General features: G+C 36.9%; 1 protein-coding gene across 1 annotated transcript in view; it reads left to right on the top strand.

The window, feature by feature from the left end:
• The window catches only part of LOC127427228 (serine-rich coiled-coil domain-containing protein 2-like), a 96,380-nt gene that overhangs the window by 23,481 nt on the left and 51,343 nt on the right, over nucleotides 1-21,556 (top strand). Inside the window, exons 3-4 of the mRNA XM_051674689.1 lie at nucleotides 222-324; nucleotides 824-1,034. Coding sequence (XP_051530649.1) covers nucleotides 222-324; nucleotides 824-1,034 — 314 coding nt within the window. The remainder of the gene's footprint in view (nucleotides 1-221; nucleotides 325-823; nucleotides 1,035-21,556) is intronic.

Below are 21,556 nucleotides of genomic sequence, written 5' to 3'. Positions count from 1 at the left end.
ATGTAAAAAAATATTGATAAACAATCACTTTTATCCAAATAAAATGCATCTTTGAGTCCAAGTTCCTACATTTATTGGTCATGAAACTTATTTAGCAAACATTTTCAGGAACAGCTGAGTAAAATACCATACTTAATACTCTCTTTTTATAATTGTATACCTGTAGAAGAAAATGCCACATGTAACGTTGCAGTTTTTGTCCCCTTATATGTAATCTTCAGAGCATTCGGCAATGGACTGCCTTTTTGGTTGGAGATTGAGATATCAAGTAGGAATATCCCACATTCGACTTTCAATGGAACACAGATTAATGCTCACAGTTAAGTTCCAAATTATAGTTTGACATTTGCATGTTGCTAAGCTAATGATGTGATACACTAATAAGCATAAAAATACATTGCACAAATAAATATAGGGTAAAAAACGTTCCTTAATTAGACTGAAGTAAATTAGACTGAAGTAATTTATATAGATACTTTACAGAATTAAATGAAATACAAGTATATTTATAATCTGCATTTCTTTTTACTATGTCTACCATTGTGAATTTTTTTTCACCAGTCACGTCACTTTGCATTCTGAGATTGTCTTCCCTGCAAAGGATTCATGCGATGCTTCTTCAGATTGTGGCCAAAGTGTGTTATCTTAGAGTGCTGCTTTATTTGGCTACCTACCTTTTGGAAAAGCCTTTGCATGCCAGTGATGCCTTAAAATGTGGTCTAGTTAGGTAGCTCACTAGGTTTTGAAAAGAGCCTCTGTATTTAAAAAACAGTCCATGGCTGATATTACTTTTCATGATCAGCAAGTCATCGTGTCTAAATAGCTGTAACTTGTATCACTCTTTTTCAGCTGGTAAAGATGGCTTTGAGTGCGAGACTTTGGCTGCTGTAGGAGATTTTTGTCATGGCTTGTCTCTGGACCTGTCACCCTCGGTCAGCTCCAGTGGAACCTACATGTGGGATAAAGAGGGGCTGGAAGCACTGGGGGGATCTGGACACCCATGTGGGAGTTATGACTCTGATCTCAACAGCATTGTGAGTCAATGCCTTATATTTGTCACAAATATATGAAGTGGGCTGTGCCAAAACAATTATATATGGATATCTCGTGATACTTTTTCTCACAATTTTGTATTGATACTTAAGATTCCTGTAGCAGTATTTTTATTCATCTGTTTGTGTATTCATGTCACGTCAGACAGTTCAGTAATTAGCTGGAGGTATAATTATGCGTAAACTCTGAAACCACCGTTCCTTAGTGCGGTCAGAATAACTTTAATGAGGCACAAGAGAGATTGAAACTTAACGAGCAGGTTCACTTTTTCTCTTGCAGACACAATGGGTCTCTCATGTGTTCAGTGTGATCCAATTATGATATTTTGATGTATTGCAATATATTGGATCACAACATACAGTATTTATCGGGATTTGTATCGTGAGGTGGTTGGCAATACCCATCCCTGATACGAAGTACATCAAAGTGCTGATGTTAAAAAAAAATTTAAAAAATGACTTTTTACACAGAGGCGGCAGTAACATTCAGACTTGGATTGGGTTGCAAAAGTCTTTGACCCTGCGTTTAAGGAACTATAAAAGTGTTTCCCAACCTTTTTTGCTGTAAGTATTCCCACAGAACCAACAGTATGGCTCAAGTACACTTTTATCAACACAAACCCAAAAATGTATACCAAAGACGAAATATTATTGATCATTATCATTCATTTTGAAATATCTTACATGCACAAAGGGTAATTTAGTAAAATATGAATAGCTGATGCCAACCTTTATAACATGTTATTATAGGCAATTTCCTTAATTGGAACACCGAACACCGTCATTTGTTCAAGGTGAACACCATCGCTGCCGCAGCAAATGCAACCTTTGTTTCATACGTGAGGTTGATGGTAGAAATCATGAGATTAATCACGATTCATTATTTTGATCTATTGACATCACTTTTCTTTTTTAAGACATACATTTTGTTTTATAGGTGAAACAAAGAAAAATCCAAATCTGTTCTCGTTACCCCCTGTAACCTGCTGTCAGACCCCCAGTTGGGAATCACTCTTCTAGGCTGCTCTCATACACTGCTGAAGGAAACTATGGGTTCTAGTATCTGCTGTCATCTTTGCACAATGCTGAATTTCCCAGTCAAAGCAACTGTAGATCAGTGTTCTTTAGGGTGGACATTTACATTCTCAGTGGGGTTGTTTTGTCATTAGGTCTATCTGACTGCATGAGGAGTCAGAGCTTGACTTATCGGAGCGCGTCTCTGATTGCGCATCATAGCACCGGCAGTGCTCTAATTGGCTCGTGCTGATGGTAATTTCTCTATCTACTGGAAGCAGCCAATCAGATTGTCATTAAATGGTGAGATGAAATCAAAATAAAAAGATAGGATGACTGTGGACTTGTGTATAGCACTGAGCTGAGTACTCACTAATAATTTTTACAGTATGTGGACATCTTAACTGTCACCCAAAACAAATAACTAAAACACTCTTTAACAATATGAATAAGGCCATAGTTTACATATCTGTGCTATGTAGTTTCTGCTTTTTAAACTGCAGCATACTTGAGGTTTTCTAGCTGTATTTCTGTGCAAACAAGACAATTATTTCCTAAGTGTCTGTAATATGTTTATGCAGATCCGCCCTGGGTGACCTGTACCTGGATCCATTTTGAATGCAGTGTGATGGGAAGGTTTCTTCTAAATTTCAATGAGACAGCCATCAGCATTTTTTCTTTAGTCAGATTCCAAATCAACTTTCATGCTGTAAGCATTATGAAACAATAATTGCACACTATCTGATGTTTTTATTTGGTTCTGGTGTGTAAGGAGTGTCAGTGGCTGGTGCAACAGCGACATCTTGTGGATGTTTCATGTCAGAGCTGGATGTTCATACAGTATATCATGGTTGTGCACCATTCAGAATTGAATAAAAAATGTATTTAAAATGTGAAATACATTTCACTTCAATTCATTACCTTTTTAAATAATACATTTCATTTTTCAGTATGAAGTACCCATAAACGTTCTCATACAAACTATATATATATATATATATATATATATATATATATATATATATATATATATATATATATATATATGGCGCCATCCAGTGGTCAGATATAGCTCTGTAACTAGCACACATCCGGGGATTAAGACTTATCAGACTGCTCATCCGGGTTCTGCGAGCCATCTCTCCTGCTTCTTGGCTCACTGTATGATCTCTATAAGTAAGCTAATGAAATAATTTCAACTCAAATCAATGTTTTATGTGCATTTATTTATTTATTGGCAAGTAGTTGGTTGTTATAGCGAAAGAAAACCCTTCAGTCTCTGCTTCGCGGAGTTTATTGTGCGATAACAACCAGCTGACTGTACATTATCCCATATATATATACACACACACACATTACATTTAATAAATTACTTTTCATTTTATGACCCATGGAGGACAAATACTGCATTTCCCAGAATGCTTTATAATTTATCCCAAAGTGGAACCAAACAACATGAATAATGTTTCAAGAAATCAATAGACATAATTAGTCAAAATTAAAGATGCCGTTATTAATTTTTTCATAAAACATCAACAAAAAACTTTTTTTCTATGTGACCTCCTGTCTGAGTGTAATATACAGAAACAAGTAGTTGTATAGTCGTGTGTAGGTTCATGAGCAGGGTTGGGAGGGTTACTTTTTTAATGTAATCCATTATAGATTACTGATTACTTAACAATCAATGTAATCAGTGACATAATCAAATGACAGAAATATGAAAGTAATGTAATCAGATTACTTTTCATTACTTTTGGATTACCACAAGGGCACATATGTAAATAAAGTCAAGGTAAAACCAATATAATCTTTAAAACATTGAATTATGCCTTGAATGCAAACAGAACATGTTTGAGTAATATTATGAGTACTTTTGTAGCTGTTATTATATCTAAGGAAAAGAAACATGGACACTGCACCCTACTAAGAAAACAGAAAATGAGCTGTTAATTCAGTTGATGAGCTGTTGTTGGAACAACTCAGTATTTTTATAGAAAACAGGTGAGTTCTCTGTCTGCAAAATTTCTTATAAAGGAAATATAATCAGAACAGATACACTGAATTATGTCTTGGTTAACATTAAACTAAATCTGACTGGATATACCTCAGATTCAAAAACACTACAAAGTGTAATTCTACCATGTATTGCAGTTAGTGTGTATAGGCAATTGCAATTTACAATATTCATTAACTTCAGACTGTATTCAATAGGTTGATTACATGTTATTATCATCATTATTATTATTGTCATATTTAAATGCTGGAGAGTGCCTTTCCTCTGCTTGCTCATGATCCAAACATCACCAGCTAACAGTTTATGGCTGATTTCTATGTTTCTGTTTCTGTTTAAGGAGGATTTTAAAGAGGAAAAAAAGTTTTGATTGAACAAAGAAAACAAAATCTAGTTTTAAAGAACAGATTCAAACTTTTAGTGTGTCTTTTCAATTACTTATGTTCAACACTTATAGTAATTAGGAATGTTACATATGCCAGAATGTGTCCCTCACCCAGACATTTGAACTGTTCTCAACAATTGATCAAAATCAGATAAATTCTTCATTGAACTTTCTTTCTTAAAACATATTTTCAATTAATTTGGTATTTATATGTATAGTTTGGATTTGTTAATAACGATCAGGGATGCAAAAAAATTTTTTCAGTGGATTTTTGTTGTTGTATTCAAAACTTTTTTTCTTAAATGAAGGTTTAAGTACCATTCACCTGAGGGAGGGGTCATTTTTTCAGCTTCAATACGGAACGGAACAACATACTGGACGTTCTGGCTAATATAGTACAGTTTGCATTTGCAACCATGCAAAGCAGGGGATTTGTATGCCGTACCAGCAAAGACGCAAATCGTGCCAGTATTGTCAGCTATTCCTGCTCCCACCAAATGATAAGGGCCGTGGATTTCTTTGAGCACTAAGGCTAACTAATTTTAACACATTTTAATATTAACTAATTTTAGCTAACCTAGCTATTGTGATTTCTATATGGCTCTTATTACCTTGAAATTCTCAGGTCGTTGGATAATGAGAGCATCATCACAGCTGAAGGCATAAATTCCACTGAACTTTCATATTGTTTCGCTTTTCTCTTTTAAAAAGCGAATAATGTCGAAAGTTCCACGACAATAATGCATGTTCTTCCGTGGCCATCGCGATGAAGCAGCTGTTTGCCTCGAGAGCAGAGTGCTGATGTGAGACAGGTGTTATGTGCACATGTGACTCAAGTGAGTCATGAGAACCCGAAGAGAACACGCATCTAAACCATCTAAACAGCTGTCTGTATCACTTTATGTCAGGAAAATTCACTCAGCAGATCTATGAGCTGGGACTCTGTGAGCTCGCTCAATTTCCAGCTTGTGGCCTGTTATGTTGAGCAGACTCGGGAAAAGCTCGTCTAGGAGTTTCACCATATCTCTGCCCTCCTCATGCTCAGGAATTCCAACAATTCTGACATTATTCCTGCGGTTTCTATTCTCAAGATCTTCAAGCTTTTCAAGAATACGTTACAGATCAACTTTGGTCACGGGCGGATTAGCGGTTAATTCCCTCTCTGAAGTCTCCAAATAATCGATTCGTTTCTCAGCATCTGATACTCTTGTAACTAACTCAAAGAATTTTATTTCTATTGCCTTAATCGATCGACGTATTACAGCAAGATCCTCCAAGTCAGCAAGAACCTTCGTCAACATCACCGACATGTTGGACAACTGACGCTGGATCTCCTCTCCCACCACGCCATCCAAAACGAGTCACCGGTCTGTAGGTCTGTCGGGGCTTTCATCCTGAACACGTAAATGTCTTTTAATGTCTCCAGAGCCCGATGATTTTGACTTCTTTGCCATGTTTTACCTCAAAGAGCAAATGTGCAACTGGGTGTATCGAATTTCACCAAATTTTAACATGAGAATAATAAAAAAAATTAGCAAAGTGCGCAGAGCTCGTTGCTCACACGTCTGCTTCTTGCATGGCGTCACGTGACCACCATCATGCTTCACTGTAGGGATGGTATTGGCCAGGTGATGAGCAGTGCCTGGTTTCCTCCAGACATGATGCTTGCCATTCAGGCCAAAGAGTTCAATCTTTGTTTCATCAGACCAGAGAATTTTGTTTCTCATGGTCTGAGAGTCCTTCAGGTGCCTTTTCGCAAACTCCAGGCAGGCTGTCATGTGCCTTTTACTGAGGAGTGGCTTCCGTCTGGCCACTCTACCATACAGGCCTGATTGGTGGAGTGCTGCAGAGATGGTTGTTCATCTGGAAGGTTCTCCTCTCTCCACAGAGAAACGCTGGAGCTCTGTCAGAGTGACCATCGGGTTCTTGGTCACCACCCTGACTAAGGCCCTTCTCCCCCGATCGCTCAGTTTGGCCGGGCGGCCAGCTCTAGGAAGAGTCCTGGTGGTTCCAAACTTCTCAAGGATGATCAGTGGAAACAGGATGCACCTGAGCTCAATTTTGAGTGTCATGGCAAAGGCTGTGAATACTTATGTACATGTGATTTTTTTAATTTATTTTTTTTAAATAAATTTGCAAAGATTTCAAAAAACTCCTTTCACGTTGTCATTATGGGGTATTGTTTGTAGAATTTTGAGGAAAATAATGAATTTAATCATCCATTTTGGAATAAGGCTGTAACATAACAAAATGTGGAAAAAGTGAAGCGCTGTGAATGCTTTCCGGATGCACTGTATCTGTACTGGTCATACAGTTGAAGTAGAGCTGGGAAACCAAACGGCTACCCAGTTGGAGAAATTTCTATAGTAATTGATGTATTCAGTGCCAAGGAAGTGAAACTAGAAGTAAACAATAAAAACAGATGCATCTAAACATCCTCTATAGCAGTGTTTTCAATCCTGTCCTGGAATACCTCTAACACTACACATACTCAATTCATATCCAGGAGCATTCTACTAATGAGCTAATCAGTAGAATCAGGTGTGTTGGATAAAGGAGACATCCAAAATGTGCTGTGTTAGTGGTACTCCAGGACAGGATTGAGAAGTCTATAGGATCTTCATGAGCCACACGGGGGCAGAAGAATCTCACAAATTCACCCTAAAGTCAAGTGTCTTCCAGTTCACGAACATCTTTAAGGAATAGTTCAACCATAGATGAAATGTCATCATTTACTCACCCTCATGTCATTCCAAAGCTGACTTCTTTCTCCCATGAAACACAAAAGATATTTTTTGGAGCTGTAAAGCACCATAAAATAATATGATAAAAGATAAAATTTATGTGATAACTTTGTATGAGGAACAGACTGAAGTTGTTACTGGCACATGACTGTGTTGTTTATTTGAAGGCAGACTTGTTTGTGTGTGTTTAAGATGCTTCACCTTGTGTGTGTGATTCATTGCTTCTGTGAAGGTGTGAATCAGGACGAATGTCCTGGGGCTCTGTGTACTGCTGACAGAATGTACCTCACTAAGGTTCGGCTGACACAGATGGTCTCTTTCACACCTGTTCTTACCCTTACTGTCCTTGAATGTGAGGCCCGTATCCTTTAAAGACCTCATGAAATATCTTGACGAGCGCTGTTTTCTGTCCTGTGTTGACATATGTCCTTGTGGCAGCGGGGGCGTGGTCAAGCTTCTCTCCGGAGAGAGAGAAAGTGGTAAGGGCGCTTACACCTGAGTTAAATTATGTCTAACACCTGTCTCTAATTTCAGTGAGCACGGGGAGAGCAGCATAAATAGAGCCACACCGCAGGTATATGCGAGAGAGCCTGGGCACCAGAGACACGAGTGTGAAGCGAAGAGTTCATTATTGCAATGCTGAGAGTTTATTTTGTGAAGTGGTTTGTGTAGTTTTAGACTAGCTTAGTGAACAACATAAAAGCTCTGAGAGTGTATACCTGCTGCAGAGAGGAAAATAAAAATCCTTACCTGAACCAGGAAATCTGCTTCTCGCCTCCTTCCACTGAGAAGTGTTACAGTCCTATATTGAATCAGGAAGTTTGGGCGGAATATGATGAAGAGCTTGTTGTCCTTGTAGCCTTTAGTTTACATTACAGTCGTGAACAGTGATGTACTTCCTGTTATTGGTATCGGTTGCAGGTGGGTTATCCCTGTATAGCACCGTGTAGCCATAAGGCAACAACTTATTTAATTTTCTCACCTTTCAGATCAAACTAAAATGTTGTGCTTATTGGAAGTAAAAGAGCAGTCTAAAAGTAACCAATTAACACATTTTAGTTAGTTTCAACCAATCAGCTTTATCTAACATACTTTTTTCAGATAATTGAGAAAAAAATGGACCATACCACAATGGAAAATTGCTCTGTTGCCAAATGACAACTGCACTTTCTTTTTGGGATCTTTTATAGATAGTGGCATCAATTATATTATTTATTCATTCATTTAGAAATGTTTACCAATATTTAAATGTTTAATGTAAATTGCATTAATGCATAAATAACACAATCATGATTTTATTTAATTCTTTTCATTAATTAAAGACATATTAATTTAATTCAAGGAGAAATACAGACTTGTGCACTACGAGCACTGCCATCAGATATATATACACCACGAAAGTGCCTACAATGGGCACATGAGCATCAGAACTGGAACATGGAGCAATGGAAGAAGGTGGCCTGGTCTGATGAATCACATTTTCTTTTAGATCATGTGGATGGCTGGGTGTGTGTGCTTCGTTTACCAGGGGAAGAGATGGCAGCAGGATGCACCATGGGAAGAAGGCAGGCCGGCGGAGGCAGTGTGATGCTCTGGGCAACGTTCTGCTGGGAATCCTTGGGTCCTGGCATTCATGTGGATGTTACTTTGACATGTACCACCTACCTAAAGATTGTTGCAGACCACGTACACCCTTCATGGCAACAGTATTCTCTGATGTGCCCTGCCACAATGCAAAAATTGTTCAGGAATTGTTTGTGGAACATGACAAAGAGTTCAAGGTGTTGACTTGGCCTCCAAATTCCAAAGATCTCAATCCGATTTATGGGATGTGCTGGACCAACAAGTCCGATCCATGGAGGCCCCACCTCGCAGCTTACAGGACTTAAAGGATCTGATGCTTGTATCTGTGTTAACGCAAAATTCGTTTAACGGCGTTAATGCGTGATATGACCCTTTTTAAAAAAACGTAGTTCATGAGAAGCGAGTCAATTTGCGTGAATCCCGCTAATGTCACATGCATTGACGTTGGGAAAACAGAAGGTGGGAGACATTATGCTGATACCTGCGGCAAGCCTTTTATCAATGTAGCACAGCAGTAGAACATGCCCGCAAAGCACAGATAGAGCTTCTAACATTGCAACATCACTGCAGCGGAAAGACAGCTGCCATTTGAACACCAGCCTTGCACTGCGCTGTGCGAGCATGAAGCATAAGTTGCAAGGCACGAAGTAAAAGTGCGAGCGCAAGGCGATTGTCTGTGTTCTGTGAAAGCTTATTTTAATAAAGCAAAAATGACTAATGATTATATTGTTACTGATTTATATTGTTCTGAATATAAGCAACTTGTGGTTGGTTAAAATTTTGTATATTATTTTAATGAAAAAGCATGTTGAAATGACCTGTATCAAATATGATACAACAAGCATTTAAGGTATATCTCTCAATCACCATTACATTACATTCATGCCCACTATAAATAAAATAAAAAATAACAGAGCTTGAAAATTCTGACATATACTTTTTATAAGATATATTTAAAGTGTGAACTAATATTTCTGTGTATTTTCATATATGCAGCCTGTCATTATAAAGATCTCATTATTTTACATTACAAGCTATTATAATGTCATCTTACCATACAGTAAGTTCCTGAGATTTACCACTGTAGCATGTATGGGCTAAGAAAAACTTCAATAACAAATGTCCTATATAAAATGAATCCTCTTTAGGAGGAAAATGACCTTTAAAGTCTAATGTATCAAATATGATACATAAAAAAAAAAATAAAAAAAAACGTGCACATTTTTTTTTTACGATTTCTTTTCTATAGTTTGTCTAGTGGTGCTAAAAACAGTTTAATGTAAAAACATTCTTGCATGTATCAGGCTTTACAGGGTTAAAGGCTCCTGAAAGACTATAAAACACTTTTTATAACATGTTAACAGATACATGTTGCACAACTGAGGGATTTTTTTTTTTATACTAATTTCTTCCTCTGGGTTTGAAATCTATGATACGTGAACGATAAGTGAAAATAAGGTTAAAAAAAAAAGGTAAGTGTTAATTATTCATGAGAGGGTGTGGCTTAGTTAGGTGACTGATGCATTTTCAACCACTATGTATTTGCATGGTCTAAAAGTACTTTTATCACACTAAAGTTTTTTTTGTCTTTTTCATTAAAAGAACTGTCTCAAAAGAGGCATTAGTTCAATTCGGACTGCAAACTCATGCAGTTATGATGCCGTAGATTCAGTAGCAATGCAGGAAACACTGTCATGAGCATTCAAAAAGGGTGAGGCAAGTCTCTGGCATGGATGTGTCACCTTTTCAACAAAATATTAACATATTAAAATGAATGGTTTTGTCATTTTTCAGTTTTGGTGAATCCTTGGACAAACAGAAGTTAATTAGCAAATGCATAACCTCATACACACACATACACACACACACACACACACACACACACATACTGAAAGACGTGTCAAATCAAGTCAAAGAAGTGACTGGGGATCCAGCCAAGCGAGAGATCTCCTCTCGTTCATGTCGTGCTGGAGCCTCTGTCACACTCACATATCAGCGCTCCTCATCCGATTGGCTGCGTCAGAAGCGATGATTTCCTGCCCAGTGTCCGTGTGTATGTCTTCAGACAGTTGAGCTGACCCAGTGTCCCCGCACGTCTGCACCTGCTGTCTGATTCACGTATGCTGAGCACACCGTCTCAAAGTCAGGCAACTTAGTTTCAAAGCGATGTTGCTCATGGGGTTGACGTGTATTGTTTGGATGTCTATATTGATGTAGACTACATACTGCTGGGTCATATCAGTGTTTTGATTTGCTTGCTTTTATGAAAATTGAGACCTGTTTTCTTGGTCTGAGGCACTGTGGAGAAATAAGCCAAGCTAATAGTGTGCATCAGTGTCCTCCCATTTTTTTTTTAGCTGTCTTGGTTCCAGAAATATTTTCCCATTCATTTTTTTTTCTCCCCATAAACTTTCATAAAATCCTTCATAAAAGAGTTGCAAGTCTTGAACCAAACCAATGTTACAAAATTTGATTTGAAGCAAAAAGTAAGGTACAAGACTGTGTACTAAACGTCTTTCATCAGGGAATAAACTACAATCCCATGAAGCATTGCGAACAACAAAATCAAATTAAAAATGAAAGAAAAAATCTAAAACTATTGATTTAAGTTGTCAATTTTAATTATAGATCGCTGTCATGGCCACTGCAGAGCTCTTTTGGTGCACTTTATTGGCCCCAGTTCTCTGCTGAATAGTTTTCATTCAGGGTCATGGGTAGTGTTGTCCTTCACCAGCAATTCTGCTATTGAATGCGATTTTTAACTGTCAAAACCAAAAAAGTTTGCGGGCATTGTTATTCTCTATTACAGAAATGATGACACTTTCCAAACAGGTTTCCAAAACACTACACCTGTCTTCCATTGGTCAAAAAAAGAAAAATCAAAAAAGAAAACAGATTGTACTGCCCCAAACGTATGCCACTGTTAAAGCCAGTATTGCTATGTTGGGCTGGTTGGATACTGAAACAAACAGCGCAATGTTTTGATAGAGCCACCGAGTGCATTTGTTTACATTCTTCATAAATTCAACCTACTAATTGCTTGACAATGGCACATTAAACGAGGACAGGAGAAAGTATTTCTCCAAACATTACACACTTTACCTTTAGATTTGAAATCCTGGGTGAGTGAGATGAGACAGAGCTCCACTAGGTGTCAGTGTTGCTCCAACATGGTGAACTGGTATGAGGCGTTGTCTGCAAGAGACATGCTGTGGCATTACAGGACTTATCTCTCTTTCTTTTGCCCTCTCGTCCTGTCTCTCTTGCTTACACTCTTGTCCTTTGTGCTTTCATTGTAACATTCTCAACGGTGTCTAATTGTGTGGGCTGTTTAGAGGCTCTGAAGCTCCTCAGTTCTCCAGGAGCGTCTGTTGTTGTTGCTTGCCAAGCATCACTTGAGGGCCATTACTGTGGCACCAAATCCATTAAGGTAACACGTTTCTCAGTTTTTTTCTTCCGTGAAGGCAAAACCTAAACTAGAGGCACTCCCAGAAGAGACGTGCAAGACTGTTACAGCATTAGATCATACCTAATTATAAACAGCAACGTTAAAATTGGCCCTAATTACTTTATAAATGCACCTTTCTGGTCTAACTGTGCATGATTATTCAGTGCAAGTTATTTCAAATTATTTTGTCATCACAGTTTTTCTTGCTCTGTCTCTGAAATGACTGTCATGCTGTTGACATCACACATCCCCTCCTACTGTTATTCCTGAAGGATGAGATCAAGTCTTGTCCTACATTTTTCAAGTAGAATGGTTTGTTGGATTGTAAAATAGGTTTCACATGGACCAAGTAATTTTTTTTTCACAAAAAAATAAAAGGTTTACCTGTTAAAAATGGTACTTTTCACAAAAGTTTATATAAAATTATATTCTCACTTGAGATGACGACTCACTGTCAGATCAGTATTCTAGAAAAGCTGTTTTATTCTACATAAGAGTGCTTCCCCATGGTGGCCACCATGTAAAGATCACTTGCAGTTCGACATGTTAATGAACACAAACTTACCTAAAACAATATTTTCCCCAGAACATTTGTCATTTTGCACATTGGATTGGGAATGGAGAGCCAGTTCTCATTCAGAACCGCTTCCATTTAAAAAAAAAAATTGTTTTTTTAATTAATGATTTTCGTTTCCATTAATAGTTCACAAAAGACTCCCACTGATGCAGAAGAATAAAATAATATAGTGTTTCCTGTGTTACCATTCAGCAGCACTGTACACCGCTACTAAACATAAAGTGAAACATAAAGCACGACCAGTGTAGTCCGATCCCCGAACAAATACTCTTATGAACCAGTTCTTTTGAATCTACAACGCGAAACATACAGCATGACCAGTGTAGTCTGTTTCTCGAACAAATGATTCTTATCAGACTTTATTTATCCAGTGAATGAAAAACATACTAAACCACAAGTCATTAATTTTGTCATGTCTAACTCCAAATGAAGCAAGAATTGTTAGTTAAAAATCCACATCCAGTGATCACAAGCAACTTGAAAATTGATTGGAAGTCCATTTGGTCAAAAGGTGTATGAACCCTACTTAGTGCACCTTACAGAGTAAACAGAAACACAAATACAAGTTGCCCGTCACTTTCTGTTTATGAGCGTAAAGACACTTTGATCTTCCCGTTGATGAAGGCTTTTCTCTTCACTCCTGTTCATTCCCATTTATATTAGCCTTACAAACCTCAGACCTCATTTCACGTTAAAAAACATCCACCGTGTCTTTTGTCAAGCTTTTCTGTGACGTGTGCCTCGGCGCTGGACTATTTGTTCTCTATCCCATTGTGAGGGCTCTCTGGATTGTTCATTAGCTCGCAAGATGAGCTTGGCTTTTAAGTTGCTTTATTTTGAGTCATTAGGACATGTTTGAAGCGACCCCAACCTCTGGAACAGCGCTAAATGAAGTATATTTACGAGGCATAAGGGAGCTGAGAGAGCAGAGCAAATGATGCTGCATACAGTTGTTTTACAAGCTCTGCTGAGCAACCATTTAGGGTCAAAACTAAAACTAGTCAGACTAAATAACTCTCCTTAAAAATACAGGTAATAGTGAGGATTTATGAAAGGAATGAGGGAAGAAACCTCCTTTAAAGGAATAGTTCACCCAAAATAGAAAAATCTGTCATCATTTAATTGTGTGAAACACAAAAGATGATGTTTGGCAGAATGTTTCGGTTTCACATCTCTGTTAGATGTCATCATGCCCTCAGTATTTGTGTGGCTGTTGGAGTGTCATCCAGCTTGTGGATTTACATTCTCTCTGATCCAATCACACGTCTCTCCACTTTACTGATGTTGTTTGACAATTCCATTACCCCTCCCCACCCTCCTCCACATCCTGACCATCTTCAGCAGTCATCATGTGCCGTGAGGACGACGTGTGACATGCTTCTGGGTGACCTTGTCTTGATTCTTCTGATCTGAGGATCTAGTTTGCTGTTTCTGGATTCACTCCTCTTCTACTTGTTCTCTTTTATAATCATCTTCTTTTTTGCCCTACCAACTTCAGTCCTCAGGTCTGGATATGAGGGACCTCCATGTATCTACAGTATATATGGGTGTTTCTTCAACTTCTAGACTTTTATCATTTAAAGAGTTCCGTAAAACATTTTTACATTCTCACTATTTCTTTTTTTATTTTAATTTGTCTACTAAAATTGTTCAACAGTGTTGGCGTGCATCACAGGATGTTTATGTCATTTTCAGGATGTTTGTGTCATTTCCAGCACATCTCAAATTCTGTATGGAAATTATTCTGTGGAAATTACGCAACTGTGAGACAGACGTAATTGATAGAAAAATTGATAGAAATAATTTTCACACAATAAATATATAAATAGTTTGTTTATTTCACTTTGTTTAGATTATCATAGTTTTTAACATGTAATAATGTGTATTTATGTAAAGGATTTTCATAGTTAAATATTATATGGTCTGGGACAAGAATAAAACACGTCAAATCGATACGTAAATGACTTCTGAAAACACCAAAAATAAATGATAAAAGGCCTGGTGAAATGTTTCCATGTCAGTTTTAATGTCATATAACCAGGGTTGGGAGGGTTACTTTTTAAATGTATTCCACTACAGATTACAGAATACATGCTGTAAAATGTAATTTGCACTACGTATGTGTATGTATGTATGTGTGTATGTATGGACAGGTGCATCTCAATAAATTAGAATGTTGTGGAAAAGTTCATTTATTTCAGTAATTCAACTCAAATTGTGAAACTCGTGTATTAAATAAATTCAGTGCACACAGACTGAAGTAGTTTAAGTCTTTGGTTCTTTTAATTGTGATGATTTTGGCTCACATTTAACAAAAACCCACCAATTCATTATCTCAACAAATTAGAATATGGTGACATGCCAATCAGCTAATCAACTCAAAACACCTGCAAAGGTTTCCTGAGCCTTCAAAATGGTCTCTCAGTTTGGTTCACTAGGCTACACAATCATGGGGAAGACTGCTGATCTGACAGTTGTCCAGAAGACAATCATTGACACCCTTCACAAGGAGGGTAAGCCACAAACATTCATTGCCAAAGAAGCTGGCTGTTCACAGAGTGCTGTATCCAAGCATGTTAACAGAAAGTTGAGTGGAAGGAAAAAGTGTGGAAGAAAAAGATGCACAACCAACCGAGAGAACCGCAGCCTTATGAGGATTGTCAAGCAAAATCGATTCAAGAATTTGGGTGAACTTCACAAGGAATGGACTGAGGCTGGGGTCAAGGCATCAAGAGCCACCACACACAGATGTGTCAAGGAATTTGGCTACCGTTGTCATATTCCTCTGTTAAGCCACTCCTGAACCACAGACAACGTCAGAGACGTCTTACCTGGGCTAAGGAGAAGAAGAACTGGACTGTTGCTCAGTGTTCCAAAGTCCTCTTTTCAGATGAGAGCAAGTTTTGTATTTCATTTGGAAACCAAGGTCCTAGAGTCTGGAGGAAGGGTGGAGAAGCTCATAGCCCAAGTTGCTTGAAGTCCAGTGTTAAGTTTCCACAGTCTGTGATGATTTGGGGTGCAATGTCATCTGCTGGTGTTGGTCCATTGTGTTTTTTGAAAACCAAAGTCACTGCACCCGTTTACCAAGGAATTTTGGAGCACTTCATGCTTCCTTCTGCTGAGCTTTTTAAAGATGCTGATTTCATTTTCCAGCAGGATTTGGCACCTGCCCACACTGCCAAAAGCACCAAAAGTTGGTTAAATGACCATGGTGTTGGTGTGCTTGACTGGCCAGCAAACTCACCAGACCTGAACCCCATAGAGAATTTATGGGGTATTGTCAAGAGGAAAATGAGAAACAAGAGACCAAAAAATGCAGATGAGCTGAAGGCCACTGTCAAAGAAACCTGGGCTTCCATACCACCTCAGCAGTGCCACAAACTGATCACCTCCATGCCACGCCGAATTGAGGCAGTAATTAAAGCAAAAGGAGCCCCTACCAAGTATTGAGTACATATACAGTCAATGAACATACTTTCCAGAAGGCCAACAATTCACTAAAAATGCTTTTTTTATTGGTCTTATGATGTATTCTAATTTTTTGAGATAGTGAATTGGTGGGTTTTTGTTAAATGTGAGCCAAAATCATCACAATTAAAAGAACCAAAGACTTAAACTACTTCAGTCTGTGTGCACTGAATTTATTTAATACATGGGTTTCACAATTTGAGTTGAATTACTGAAATAAATGAACTTTTCCATGACATTCTAATTTATTGAGATGCACCTGTATGTGTGTGTCTGTATATATATGTGTGTGTGTGTGTGTGTGTGTGTGTATGTGTGTGTGTGTATGTATATATATATATATACACACACATATACATACACACACACACACACACACTACCGGTCAAAAGTTTTGAAACACTTAGTCATTCTTTATTATGCTTTTTGTTTTCACATTTAGAATAATAGTAAAGTCATCAAAACTATGGAATAACATAAATGGAACTATGGGAATTATGTTGTGACTAAACAAAATCCAAAATAAATCAAAACTGTGTTATATTTTAGCATCTTCAAAGTAGTCACCCTTTGCCTAGAATTTGCAGACATATTCTCTTGACATTTTCTCAACCAAATTCTTGAGGTATCACCCTGGGATGCTTTTTAAACAGTATTGAAGGAGTTCCCATCTATGTTGGGCACTTATTGGCTGCTTTTCTTTATTATTTGGTCCAAGTCATCAATTTCAAAAACTTTTTTTTTAAATTAAATTTTAGTTTTATAATGAAATAAATTAATATGGTGGCAAAATTATATTTTTGTCTACAAAACTAATTTCAAACATTTAAGCATACGCCTTCAGATCAAAAGATTTTTAAGATCATGAGAAACATTTCAGTCAAGTGTTTCAAAACTTTTGACCAGTAGTGTGTATTCTATTTTTTATTCAATTTTTAATTATTTTGTACATTGTTGTTTCTAAACCAAGATAAATCAAATTGATCTTGTTTTAAGGATTTTTAGATATTTTTACAGGAAAACAATAAAAAGTTGTTGTCAATAATACGATTTTTGCGCTAATATCAAAGGTCTTACTAGAAAAAAGAAATTATCTAACGTGAATTTTCTTGATAAAAAAATATGATTGCGCCTGGTAACATGTGCATGTAAAATGGCTAGAAATAGCATTTTAACTTAGCATAAAGCTGACAGTTTACACAAGGTTTATTTTTATTTCTTGTGCTCCAAACTTTACTTCTCTGTCTGCTCGTATGAATGTAACACATCATAAGAAAGTGTTTCACCGCTGTTTAAATGCACTATGGATTGCATCATTTATATTGATACATGTTTTCCATCTGAAAGGTCTAAATATTAAATGAAACAAATAACAATAAAATGCAAAGTAATTTTTTCAGTAATCAAAATACATTTTTAATGTAACTGTATTCTAATTACCAAAGATTTAATTGTAAATGTAGTGGAATACAGTTACTTATATTTTGTATTTTTAAATACGTAATCCAGTTACATGTATTCCGTTACTCCCCAACCCTGCATAGAAGAAAAATAAAAATAAAAAAAAATTGAAATTTGTTGGTTTTAACCCTCTGGAGTCTGAGGGTGTTTTGGACCCTGGAGAAGTTTTGACATGCCTTGACATTTGTGCTTTTTTCAGTTGCTTAAAAACATATTAATGGCTGAAGTCTGATAACACTGTATTCAGCACAAACTGGGCTACAATAATATGTGAGCAACATGTATGTACATGTTTGTATTTTTGAGAAAATAACATTTATGCTTGGTTTTTGAAAAAAACTAACATTTTAAGTCACTGAAATAAGGCCATATAACACATACTAAACATTTGTTCCCAAGACTTTTGAGAACTGGATCTTGTAGCCTAGAGTTTTGCTACAAAAATGATGTGAAAACCATCCTGATCACTCATTCATATAAAACAATATAGTCATTTAACTTTTGTAAGACACTTTTAGTGTTAGAAAGGCCATATGCGAGGAGATGTGAATGATCATGAATCTTGATGTGATTCACACCTGAGGAGACAAAGACCCCTCCCCTGAGAGAGAATGAATGTGAGGAGACTTAATGATTGAATGTATTGTTTGTAGCTTATACACAAAATCAAGTTTAAGTTAAAAGAAGTAATCTGACTATACATTTTCTTTACATAAAGACTTTACATAAAAACTTTAGACCTACACTACCATTTAAAACTTTTACATCGGTACAATTTTTTTAATGTTTTTAAAAGAAGTCTCTTCTGCTCACCAAGGCTGCATTTATTTGATCCAAAATACAGCAAAAACAGTGATATTGTGAAATATTTTTACAATTTAAAATAATTGTTTTCTTTTTGAATATATTGTAAAAAAAAAAAACACATTTTACACATTTACACCCGAACAGATATTTGCGAGCACAAGCTTCATTGATGATAATGAGGCAGCATAAACACTAGTTAAAATATAATCTAAACATACATATTATTTTTATATCATATTACATATCATATTTATATCATACAGCATACAATTTAAATACCTGCTTTCACTGAAACAACATTTAAATGTAACTAAAACTTGCCTATTAGGACATATTTCAAATTTCAGTACTCTAAATGCTGGCTGGCAAGTCTGGAAATAATCCAACTAGTAAAATATGTACATGTGTATATAAAATAGCATGTCAACTAATGTAAGTAAAGACTTACTCATCCGAAATTGTATCCTCGGCTGGATCAAGTCGCTCTTCAAAATGCAAACGTTCATCGTCGGAGTCCCGCTCTTCTTCTGAGGAAAATGTGAACTCTTCGTCACAATCCATGAGCTTCCTCACCTTTGTAACGTGCCATCTTCCAAATGCACAGAAAAGTACTGTTGGGGGCATTTACCATTTGCATTGATTGCCTCAGCACATTACTGTATGAATAGCGTGCTCTGCTGGTGGGTGTGATCACATTAGCGATAATTAGCTGAGCCAGGAGAAACTGTACAATGCTTTGTTACATACAGATTACATTGCAGGAGAATATTTGTTTTAAATTTGACATATGTTTCATGTTTGTCTGAGAAGTATTCACTGAGTTTCAGTTCATTTTTGTGACGTGTTTCAGAAAGATGCTCGCGGAGACAGAGACGGCTGAAAGTGCGCCCTGTTTATTTTCTTTATTTTACAAAAGCACAAAGTTTTGTTGTTATTGTGAGTGTACACAAAAGTAGACCCTTTATAGTCTCTAATGATGTCTTACACTTATCTGTATGCCCACAAATGAAGGAGTATTTTAAAGCCGGCACGTCCATCAACCCCTGAGGGTTAATAAAAATTCAACCCCTTGTGCACGAAATTGCCCAAAGTTGAAGAAACACCTATATGTTATTATTTCAAAACATCACGTTTAATTGCAGAGTTCTGCACTACCCAAAATCCTAAAGAGACTCAACCAATCAGAGATATTGCTGTTACCATGGAAATGGAAATTGTGGTAACAGAGCTCAACAGCTTAATTTTAACTCCTAAAATATTAAATTTCAGTGTGTAACATGTTCCACCCTTTTTGTGTTTTGAAGATCCATGATACCTAAAATTGTCCAAAGTGATTGGACTTACCTGAGCCAGAGACCGGAATATCATAGAGACTTGAGAGGGTGGGCTCTTTCGACCTGAGCTAGTAAACAACCACATACTAACCACCAAGAACAAGTCAGAACAATCGCTTCCTGTGTCAAGAATGTGGACAAGACTCTGCTGACAGGTTTATCTGATTTGAATCCACTCAGTTTTATTCCACTTTAATTCTGCACCGTTATAGGGCAATCCACTCAAATGCATCCGAGCGCGGGAGACCGGAAACACAAGCTCATGCAAAGAAATTTAGAGCTACGCCTCATATTGAAAGTTCAAGTTTGGTGAACTCTGAACCGTGAATCTGTACGAGAGGACGCATGACCAAAAGAAGATTGAAATGTCACACACTGACCTCTTGGCTCAATACAAAGAATACATATTTTAAAGCTGTGTGTTTTATTTTTGCAGGAAAGTGAGCAGACAATATATTTTAACACGAGTTATGGGCAAGTGTGTGTGTACACTTGAGATTCTTCATTAAACTATGGACTGTTAGTCTGGTGCAAAATGGCTATGTTAACAAAGAGTTGCTGAACTAAATACAACAGGCATTATACTCGATAAGTCTACTTTTCACCCCCCCTCGCCGAGAGCACTGCAGAATTACAACAGTGTGTTCAGACCATCACACATCAGTGGCACAAGCACCGCTCTGAAATATTGATGTGGGACTTGCTCCTTCACTCTCTCTGCTTCTGAAAGAATTTGTATTTATTTATTTATTTATTTATTTGTTCCTCTCTAAGGTAATCCTTATCTAATCCATTAGCTTGGTCATATTTTCTGTTTTGTTTCTCTTTGCTGACGGGACTCAAAACAGCATACAATAGCTACACCAGAATGTTTTAAAAGCACGTCCATGTCAGGAAATCATGACATGAAGAGATGTGTTTTTTATCTGGGCTTTGATTGTCCCTAAAGTAAATCAAAATGGGAGTTTTGTGGCTTTTAGTTCATGTCTAAAAAAAAAAAAAATTCAACAAAAACAGAAAGTATTTTCAGCTTTACTTAATCTGAGTTGGGACAACAATATGTTAAGATTTAGAAGAATTATGGGGTCACCATCATGTTGAAGAATGGAGCTTGAGCCAAGTTTGAGGACCAATACATTTTGAGTATTCAACATATTCCTTTATCCATTGCATGGAATGCTGTCTTAACCACTGCAAAGTGACTAAGTTGCACTCAGTAGTGCTGCCCACCAGCATTTGTTTAGCATGCTAACATTTTCTGTCACTAGCTAGCATATCACTAAAAAAGTTTCATTTGAGTGAGTTATTTTGACATATTATATTTTTTACTTGATTCAATTAGGTTTCATCCACTTGAAGTATTTAAATTGAAATTACATGGTAATTTTAATTTATGAAAACTCATTTTAAACATGTGGAACCATGATTAGCCTAAATAAAGTACTATTTTTTGAATGGCCAAATATAGGCATTTAAAGTTTATTTTCTCTTCTGGCAAAAAGACCACTAATATTGATGACATTTGACTAATTGTTGTCCAATAGAGTGCAACAGTGGCCATCCACTTTTTCTTTGATCTAGAAGTATTTTTCCCGTTCATTTATTTCCACCATAGAGATATAATAAAATATTTCATTAAAACATTTGAAGCCACAAACCAAACCAACCAGT

The sequence above is a fragment of the Myxocyprinus asiaticus genome, chromosome 36 (genome assembly GCF_019703515.2).
Source record: "Myxocyprinus asiaticus isolate MX2 ecotype Aquarium Trade chromosome 36, UBuf_Myxa_2, whole genome shotgun sequence".
Classification (NCBI taxonomy): domain Eukaryota; kingdom Metazoa; phylum Chordata; class Actinopteri; order Cypriniformes; family Catostomidae; genus Myxocyprinus; species Myxocyprinus asiaticus.
This window is presented reverse-complemented; position numbering and strand designations above follow the sequence as displayed.